The sequence below is a fragment of the Bolinopsis microptera genome, chromosome 9 (genome assembly GCF_026151205.1).
Source record: "Bolinopsis microptera isolate Bmic1 chromosome 9, MBARI_Bmic_1.0, whole genome shotgun sequence".
NCBI classification, from domain to species: Eukaryota; Metazoa; Ctenophora; class Tentaculata; order Lobata; family Bolinopsidae; genus Bolinopsis; species Bolinopsis microptera.
The window spans coordinates 17,228,000-17,238,858 of record NC_087080.1 but is presented as its reverse complement, the minus strand read 5'-3'; the positions used below and the strand labels follow the sequence as shown (position 1 = coordinate 17,238,858).

The following is a 10,859-nucleotide window of genomic DNA, read 5'->3' as shown; positions in this document are numbered from 1 at the left end:
AAGTACTAGCATGATATAATTCTGAAATAAAATAATGTAGATCTGTAAAATAGATTGTACAGGGACAGTACAGGGGCCCAAAATTCAGTTTGCAAAGGTTTAGGCACCAGTTATTTTTCCTTTTCTGGCAACCATCCTATGGCCATCGGTATACAGGACGACCACATAAGACCTTTCTGGACGTCCAACAAGAAGATACTGGATTGGATCCTGATAAGTTACGTTGGCTCATGAGTGAGAGATAAATGGAGAGAAGCGCTGTCACGAAACTTGTTCCAGATTTTATCGACCAAGGCAGGCAGATGAGTTTTATTCCTGTGATTGCGGTCTAAATATGAAGAAATGTCTCCCTCAGTACCGAATAATATGTAGTGTACTGTAACTGCAAGTCTTGATATTTTCGCAAGAATCAATAATCGGCAGGGAATCAACTTTTTAAAATAAAAAATATGCAACCTGCCAAAACTAATGGTTCCCCCTCGGAATCTTTTAACCTGCGATGCAAGAGTCCCCCTATGTTGTAAAAGGAGGTCAGGATTTGAGCACACCAAGCTCTTACATCGATATTTGTTGACCATTTACCTCCTCTTAGGTAATTTTTCAGGGAGTGGAGGTCGGAAGTTGTACGGCCAAGTCAAGTGGGACACAACTTCCAGGCCCCTTCCACATGCGCCATGTTGGTAACTTTCAATATTCTTTGAGCTTCTTTCTTTTCTTTTGATTGGTCGGCGTCGACAGTAAGCCTTCTTTACGGTGGCTTTCGCAACGCGTCCCAATTCTCCAACTCCTGCTGCCGGAGAGAGAGACTCCCAAATTATATACCATAAATAAATTAAACATAGATATCGACAACAGACTCCGAGAGTCTTGAGGTGGTGCAACCCCGCCGGGTTAACGACGGAGAGACAGGGAATTCAAGAGGAGGTCATGGCCTGCTACGTGCAAATCGTAGGAGTATGCAACGTTCCTGTAACGACACTGTAGACTGCTTATTATGAAAATTACATACATACATTATTCCGTAGATACCCACTTCGACATTTCGGCAGAATTATGTACATTTATCATAATTACAAGTAAACAATTTGAAGAAGTATAGAACCATTTTAGAATAAAAGGACAACAGGTTAACCATGGTAGTGTTAAGAATAATAGAGGCATACAGTTCTATACTTCTTTTAATAAAATTTAAATAAAAACTTTGTGAATTACTTGATTTGGTCAGGAATGCTCGTTTACACAGGGGACCCCGCTATCCCAGCAAAGACTCCAAAACACCTTATTGCCTTAGAGCCGGAGTGCAGAAATAGTCAGTACTCATTCCACATGATGAGACACTATCAACCACACCCAACATAAACGAGGATTCTATACACGGCTGCACACTCCACATCTCTCTGACCCCACGGCATCAAATTTAACGCGACTTTCTGCAAAAACCATAAAAGATATACAACCAAAACTTTTTTGACTGGGTCAAATGCTTTATTGGCCTCCAAATCAGAACCCTGACTGGTGTCAAAAACGCGAATTAAATAGGTACCGTAATAATAATTTTAGTCTCTTGAGTTTTGACACAATTTTAGAGTTATATACGGGTTCCTGCTAGTGGACTATAATGTTTAAAAAGCCCATAAAAACCTGAATTTTGCAACTTTTCTGTTAAAAATTCAGAATATGTCTCAGAATTATTCAAAGATTATTTGGATTTTGGTCGGAATATTCAAACTGTGCCCACAATGAGCAAAAAGTCATTGATTTGGTAAAATTTTGAGTTTAGCTGAAAGGGTTGTACAAGGCCCATACTTTTGATAAGCTTGAGAATGAACTGTAACAACTTTCAAGAAGCGTTCAATGAAACAGAAACATATACTTTTTGCCTGGCCCTCCTATATCTCTTCCCTTGCTCCGCAAGCCCTGTCTCTTGTTTATACAACTTTTAACTCATATCAATGTACATATCGGAAAGTTTTTTTTTTGAAATAAATTTTCGTGCACATACAGAATGAATGGTTAATAATTTAATATATATGTAGACCAAGGTCTGTGCACGGGGTGCTTCCTGGAAGAATCCAGTTCTTTTAGCGGGGCACCCTACCTAAAGCCAAATTGAGATATAATAATCATATTCCTAGAGAAATAATCAGAAATCGAATACCAATCAAATAATATGATATATAGGAGTAGTAACCATATTTACTATGCAAAATGCCCCAACCACATAGTGTAAATTTATATAGAATTCAAATTCCATATCATCATTAAACCTCAATAGTCAATATAATAGCCCAAGCAAAATTAAATAACTTCTTATATACCTTACTGTCATACTACAAATTAATTAAACATTTGAAATCTGTTAACCAGAGAATAAATTTCTAAACCTAATGCAAGTGAAATAATTTAGATGCAATAATGAATGCCTAATGTGAGTATCATCTGTCAATGTCCTTGTAAAAAAGTCTGTAAAAGAGATATGAGTAGGTAACTAATATAGAAGAAAAAACAGGAAGTTGTCGTCTGTTGAAAAATAAATAAAATATCTAGAATATAAATTAGAATAACATTCAGTCAATGTGTCGTCAATAGTTTTTACTATAATCGTTTTGCTTTGGTTTGATTTTTAATCGTCAAGCTTATCTAATCGCAAGCCACGTCAACCCTAGTTACAACATTTGCCCTGATGGCCATGGTGGCCAGCCAGGGCCCAACTTTGACTCCCACTCCCAGTCTCGACAACAACATCAACCAAACGACTAATCCGATGTTAAGTTGCTTTATATCATTAACTATGTATTTCCCAGGGCTTTGCTGTATATAAGCGTATGACTTGATACTCAGAATAAAACAAATATTTCAGAATAAAACAAATATTATATTCAAATCTCTTTATTCAACAATATTAAATCATTATAGAACCTAATTTGTGGCTTGATCGTTATGTTAGGGCTATTCTGTTAGCTGATGCTGACAGGCACTGCATGGGGCAGAGACTTAGGACCATTACGCTGGAGGCTTACAATGACCCTTTTTGAACCCCATGGCAGTGCTAGTTTTATTATGGTACAAATTGTAAATCGAAGTTATGAAAACGATCAAGTCACTCCTGTTTTACACTATCAACAGCTACTTAAAACAACCTAGATTGTACAACTCACTTTGAAGATTAAACTGTTAAGTGATGAGTGATTGGGCTCATTAAACATTTTAGTAGCGGAGACATGCGGATCAGCTTCTTGAGGTTCTAATAGTTCATTCAGACAAGAAGTTTTATTGTTATTAAATTTAGTCGTTCAAGCTGCCTGAGTTCAGAAAGTTTGCCAAAGGGGCCCAGGTATTCTTGTCACCTTTACCCTGAGACGAGAGAATGACTTTTGACTACTGTATGACTAGATACGATTCATTACTACCTTTCATATAACAACGGTGTAGTTACTGGTACCAACACACAAGGTTAACAGTGGTTGCAGGAAGTGTGAAAATGTCAAAGCAAAGCCCTCCTAGGATTGGTGAGGATTATGGAGCATGGAAAAAGGAGATAAAAATCTGGGAGTTAGGGACAGATGTCGCGGTAAAGAAACAAGCTCCTACGGTTATTGGGGTATTGGGTGGAGACTACAAAACTGTTGCAATTGAAATGTCTCTAGAAGATATGGTCAAAGATAATGGTTTGGAACTTTTAATCACACATCTAGACAAGGTGTTTGAGAAAGACAAAAATGATATGGCCTATGAAAGGTATGTTATTTTTGAAGATATAAGAAGAAATCAAGATGAAGAAGTCGCAGACTTCATGATTCGTTTTGACCGTGCTATGAAACAAGCTAAAGCTATTGACATTACTTATCCTGATAATGTGCTTGCTTTCAAATTGATGAGGTCCATGGATCTGAGTGCTGATGAACAGAAAATGATCATGACTGCTTGCACTGATATTAAATATGACTCAATGCAGTCTGTCATCAAACGTATCTTGGGTGGAAAAACCAGCACATGTGGATCAAATGATATCAAAATTAAGCAGGAGACACAAGAGTCGTTCTATGCCAGACAAGGACAAAAGAACTACCAAAACTACAGATCAGGGAACAAATTCAGCTCAAATAATAATCAACAGTATTACCCGAACGGTAATCAGCAGCAACATCAGGGCAAGAACAAGTACATAAATCGAAAGGACAAGTATGGGAACATAACGTTGTGTTTGATATGTGATTCAAAGTATCATTTGGTGCGAGAATGCCCACGCAAAAGTACACCATCCTTCTTTACACGCTCAGTCCAAGGAGAGCTGGAAAGTGAACCTAATCTGGAGAAAGTTACAGAGAAGGTGAAACTTCAATATTTCACCAAAGAGTATTCCTCACCCCAAGCTATTTACCTTGCTGAATCATTTGGTAATGCTATTTTGGATACTGGTTGTACCAAAACAGTGTGTGGTGAATTATGGTTGAAGGATTTTGTGAAAAAGTCCAAAGTTGTTCTCGAAACCTCTCCTTCTTTGTCTGTGTATAGGTTTGGTGATGGTGACCCTATCAGAGCAACAAAACAGGTTCTTCTGCCAATGAATCTTGATGGTGAGTTGTTTGATCTAAAATGTGATGTGGTAAATGATGATATACCTCTTTTAATTAGTCAAGAGACTATGCAGAATACTGAGACTGTCATTGATATGGTCAACAACCGTGTTAGTATGTTTGGGAAGGACATTCCCACTTCTTTCACCTCTACTGGGCTAATAATGATTGATATGTTGCCTCACATTGAGATTGATGATACATTTGAAGACCACTTAGAAGAAGCAGCTACCGTTAATGTCTGTCAGTTTGTCGAAAAGAAATTGGACAAAGCTTCGGTGAAAAAGCTTCATTGTCAGCTGGGACATGGTTCATATGACAAGCTCAGGCGACTACTTAGTGATGCTGGTTTGGGAGATGTAGATTTGTTTAGAGTTCTACAAGAGGTCATTGAAACTTGTGAGATCTGTCAAGTTTACAAGAAGGCTCCTGCTAAACCATGCACATCATTTCCAAGAGCTCGAGGAATAAATGAATCAGTTGCCATTGATCTGCACAAGCTGGATAATAATTTGTACTACCTGCACATCATTGATGAATTCTCTCGGTTTAGTCAGGCTGGGATTGTCAGGTCCAAGAAGACTAGTGAGATTATTGATGTTCTCAGTCAGAAATGGATATCCGTCTTTGGGTGCCCTTCATTGATATTCTCTGATAATGGTGGAGAGTTTTGTTCCAAAGAGTTTGAAGATTGGACACAGAATTTCAACATTGAGCATAAGACTTCTGCTGCCTATAGTCCTTTCTCAAATGGAATAGTTGAGCGGCATAATGCTGTAATTTCCTTGATGATGCTGAAACTGGCTGAAGAATTTCCAAATACTAATGTTGATACCATACTCAGCTGGGCGTGTAGTGCAAAGAACTCACTCAGTACTGTTGCGGGTTTCTCACCCAATCAGCTCATGTTTGGGACACAAACATACCTGCCCAATGTCCTCAACTCAAGTCCACCTGCTCTTGAGAATGAAACATCAAGTAAAGTAGTCGCTAGTCAATGAATGCTTCTAGAAGGATGTTTCTAAGCTGTGAAAGCTCCAATAGGATAATGAAGGCTTTGAAGAAGCCACTGAGAACTTACACAACACCCATAACCTTTGGAAGTAAAGTTTACTACAAAGCTGTGGGATCAGACAAGTGGAAGGGCCCTGCAACGGTAATAGGACAAGATAGTACAGTGGTATTTCTTCGTCAAGGAAGCTTTGTAACAAGAGTACATCAGAGCAGGATCTCTCTTGTGAAGGACCAGGTTCCCTATGAATCTAAATCTGATAGTACAAATGGTCCAATTCAGGATGTTGAGTCTATCAAAGAGGCAAGTGTACTTAGAATACCAGGTCTTGACTGTTCTAGTGATGATGTTCCAGTCCAAGAAGTTGAAGTAGAGCCTTCTACAAACCCTGTAGCTGAAGTTAATTATCCAGCTGAAATCGAAGCTGAGTCACCTCCAAGTTTGCCTGAAATTGCTGAGTTAGATAACAACACAGTCAGTACTAAGCAGGATCAAAGAATTGACAAGCCAACTGCCATTAAGAGAGGCTCAACAATAATCTTTGTTGATGATGGGACACAGTATGAGGCTGTTGTATTGTCAAGAGGAGGGAGGGCTAATGGTAAACATAAGAACTGGTACAATGTTCATGTTAAAGAGACAGATGAAGTCATACCTATAGATGTATCTACCATTGATGACTTCACTGTACTGAACAAAGATGAAGGTGATGATTTTGATTTCGACCCAATTGAAGATGTCTATGCTGTTCAATTGGATGACTATGCAACTGAAAAGCAGTTAGAACTGAGTTCGTGGGTAACTAACAAGGTGTATGAAGAAGTTCAGATAGAAGAGCTAGATGCTAGAAAAATTATCACAAGTACTTGGGTATGTAAACAGAATGGCGATACCAAAAAGGCTAGACTAGTTGCTCGGGGATTTCTTGAGGATACATCGTCCATCCTAAGTGATTCCCCTACTTGTTGCAAAGAGAGTCTTCGTTTGCTTCTTGCCATCATTGCCGGAAAGAATTGGATTGTACAAGCATTAGACATTAAGTCTGCTTTCTTGCAAGGGAACGACATGATGAGACCTGTATACATGAAACCTCCTAAAGAAGCAAAAGTTACCCCAGAAGTAATATGGAAGTTAAAAAAGTGTGTCTATGGGCTAGTGGACGCCAGTCTTAAGTGGTATCAGCGAGTTGCTGATTGTTTAATTGATCTTGATGGTGTGAAATCGAAAGACCCTGCTGTGTTTTACTGGAGAAAGGATGGAGACCTTGAAGGGGTTCTTGCCTTGCATGTCAACGATTTCATGTTTGCTGGATCAGCGAAGTTTCTTGAAGAAGTAATGACAAAAGTAAAATCTGAATTCCTCATAAAGATTGAAGAAAAATCTGCTTTTACTTACCTTGGGCTAGAAATTCGTCAAAAGGCTGACTATATTGAGATGGATCAGAAGAAGTATATTGAAAAGCTTTGTCCCATTGATATACCAGGTGGCGCCCTTAAAACCAGGGACCTCTCCAGTGATGAGAAGAATACTCTTAAGTCTAAGCTGGGCCAGATCCTTTAGGTATCCAACCACTCTAGGCCTGATGTGTCTTTTCAGGTTTGTGTCACCAGCACAGGTATCAAAGATGTCACTGTGAAGGACTTTCATGACTGTAATCAGGTCATAGAAAGGCTAAAGAGAAAGCATGTCTGTATCAAACATCACTCACTTGGGAATCTGAAAAATCTGAAGTTTATCCTCTTTAGTGATGCCGCACACAAAAACCTCTACAATGGAGCTTCACAGGGTGGATATGTAGTATTCATTAAGTCGGATGATAGCCAGTTTGCCACTCCTTTGATATGGTGCTCAAAGAAGTTAAAGCGAATTGTAAGAAGCACCTTGTTTGCAGAAACCTATGCAGGCCTCCCCCAGCCTCGGATCTTAGGATTAGATTTGCAAAAATTCCTGAGACACAGGTGCAAAAGTTAAGACAGCAGAATAATCCTAAGACAGCAGAATAATCCTAAGACAAAATTTAAGAAATCCTGAGACAGCGAAAAATCCTGAGACAAAATTTAAGAAATCCCGAGACAGCGAAAAAACCTGAGACAAAATTTAAGAAATCCCGAGACAGCAAAAAAACCTGAGACAAAATTTAAGAATCCTGAGACGCGCGAAAAATCCTGAGACAAAATTTAAGAAAACCTGAGACAGCGAAAAATCCTGAGACAAAATTTAAGAAAACCTGAGACAGCGAAAAATTTTTAGATACAATTTATACAATAGCCACAAGAATATACATGGATATTACATCTTTTAATTTCTTGCAAAGAATATAATAAAAACAATATTACTAGGTATAGTAGGAATGTCAATAAGTCAATAGAATTTGTCTGAAACCTCTATGTGCCTGCTAATGAAGTGAGTATCCCAGATCATATCTTTACAGGTAACTTTTGTTTTATTATAGCGGACATCATCTCTTCCCCCCCCCCCCCCCCTTACCCCTTCTTACCCCCAGTTCCATAGCGGATATTATGCCAAATTATTGGACGGAGATCGTCAACTAATATTTCTTCGGATATTTCTCCGGTTTGCAGTTCCATAACCTTATCCGGAGACCATCTACGGTAATTTTGTTGATTCTCACAGAGCAAAGTGCAAAGAAACTGCCGCAAACTGCTACAATCTCCGAGAAATCTACTTATTGAGTTATTGACTAGCTTGCTAAAATTCATCGTCAAATTACCGCTGCTCGAGTTACCTAGCCAGGCCCATTTCAGTTTTGAGTACTAGAGTCGGTTATCTAGTCAAAGCCTAGCTTTTTTGTAACTTGCAAGTGCTTTTGCGGATTGCCGTGGATTTCGGCAAATAGTCGTGGATTTCGGCAATATTTTCAGATTATTCTTCAATGTCCTCAAACCTGAGCACTGGGACTACTTAAGTTTTTGCTACTATCTGAATTATTTGCTCAAGCTACTGGCTCGCTAGGTTCAAAGGTTTATTTCCTATTTATCATGAAAAAAAAAATTGTGCTGGGTAAAAGTTTACTCGGTGTTCACGCAGGTTTGAACTCCCGACCTCGCGCAGAGCTAACCGATCGCCTAGCCGCCAAGCTACTCGGGTGATGTATTCATGAAATTTTTGATGTAATTATATATTTACCCCTTTTTACCCCCAGTTCCATAGCGGATATTATGCCAAATTATTGGACGGAGATCGTCAACTAATATTTCTTCGGATATTTCTCCGGTTTGCAGTTCCATAACCTTATCCGGAGACCATCTACGGTAATTTTGTTGATTCTCACAGAGCAAAGTGCAAAGAAACTGCCACAAACTGCTACAATCTCCGAGAAATTCCCGGAGAGCTTCATCTCCGTATAACTGTATAATACAGTAGACGGAGCCGGAGAATCATCACCGTAGAAATGGACCTCCGTCTAATAATTTGGCATAATATCCGCTATGGAACTGGGAAGTTAATCTGATTAAAAGCTACAAAAAATTCCAGAAATGAGATGGCTGGTTAACACCTACCTTTGGAAAGCTCTGATGAACCGCTCTGACATGGTTAGTACCTGGCACTTGTGTCAGTTGCTAACCATATGGGCGGTATACAAGCACATTATTTCATTTCATTTCATTTCAACCTGCCTGTGGAGAAATAAACGCACTTAACTTCACCTCAATTGAGCAATAACTATTTATCGCTTATTACTTCATTTATTTTGGATGTACAGTGTGCTTCGTAACTAATTTATTATTACAAAGTTTACTTTCTAATAAGCTAAAACGACAACTAATCTTTCGTTTTACTCCCTACTGTACTGGTTGACTCGTCAATCCAGGTATATGAGAATGTGTGAGAATGGTCTTGAAAATCTGAAAAGAGGGAAGCAGTTTTGGGGACGGGGAGATTGAAGCGGGTGGGCGACAAATGAACCCCCCCCCCCCCGGCTTTCAATTGACCCCCCATGCAATTACACTGAGTCAATTGATCTCAGTATAATAACATGGGGGTTAATTGTCGGGGGTCAATTGTCGTACTAAGCCCTAGGCTTGCGTCAAGGCGTAACAGATTTGCTGGGCACTGCATGAGAGCTTCTGACCAAGTTATCTCCTCTATCCTCTCCTGGCGACTTACCCAGTCCGGCCGTGGAACTGTGGAAGGAGACCACTCACCTTCCTGGACGTAGCAGCTCGTGACACTGGGCTCCAGTTTGACGACCTTCGAACTGTTATGTGCGATCAAGACGTGTGGAGGCAGACAGTGAATGGGAGTTCGATCGAGGATCGCCGAAAGTAAGTAAGTTGTTCAATCCCCCAGTACCTTTATTATTATAATTACCCTCCTAGGCTCCTACATCCTACCCGTTTTTGATGCTGTAATCTTCCCGTCCCCAAAACCGCTAATTCCCTCTTTTCATAGTTTCAGGACCGTTCTAATACATACTCCTATACCTGAATTGACGAGTAATCCAGTACAGTAGGAAAGTTAACTTTGTAGCTTTTCAGAAAGTTAACTTTGTAGCTTTTTAGAAAGTTCGGAGTAATCACTCAGGTATAGTATCTCACAACGAAGCCCAATCTACATCCAAAATAAATGAAGTTATAAGCAATAAATAGGCAGTTATTGCTCAATTGAGCTGAAGTTAAGTGTGTTTATTTCTCCACGGGCTAGTCCATCGGAGCTTTCCCAAGGTAGGTTTTAACCAATCTCATTTCATGACTGTTTTGTATTCTTTAATCAGATAAGGGAGGGGAAAGTGATGTCCACTATAACATCAGGGCCCCCATTATACAGTCCTACCTGTGAAGGGATATTCACCTCATTAGCAGGTACAATCTAGGGCTTAGTACGACAATTAACCCCCATGTTATTATACTGTGATCAATTGACTCAGTGTAATTGCATGGGGGGTCAATTGAAAGCCGGGGGGGGGGGGGGGGGGGGGGGGGGTTCATTTGTCGCCCACCCGCTTCAATCTCCCCGTCCCCAAAACTGCTTCCCTCTTTTCAGAGTTTCAAGACCATTCTCACACATTCTCATATACCTGGATTGACGAGTAAACCAGTACAGTAGGGAGTAAAACGAAAGATTAGTTGTCGTTTTAGCTTATTAGAAAGTAAACTTTGTAATAATAAATTAGTTACGAAGCACACTGTACATCCTAAATAAATGAAGTAATAAGCGATAAATAGTTATTGCTCAATTGAGGTGAAGTTAAGTGTGTTTATTTCTCCACGGGCAGGTTCATCAGAGCTTTCCAAAGGTAGGTTTTAACC

The 10,859-nt window shown here is 39.5% G+C and overlaps 1 protein-coding gene across 1 annotated transcript; it reads left to right on the top strand.

Annotated features, from left to right (window-relative positions):
- The first annotated feature begins 3,481 nt into the window (after nt 1–3,481).
- LOC134821457 (uncharacterized) lies at nt 3,482–5,578 on the top strand. Its single transcript, XM_063832199.1, has one exon. It carries the CDS (start codon nt 3,482–3,484, stop codon nt 5,576–5,578), a length of 2,097 nt encoding a protein of 698 aa, XP_063688269.1.
- Nucleotides 5,579–10,859: the final 5,281 nt, after the last annotated feature.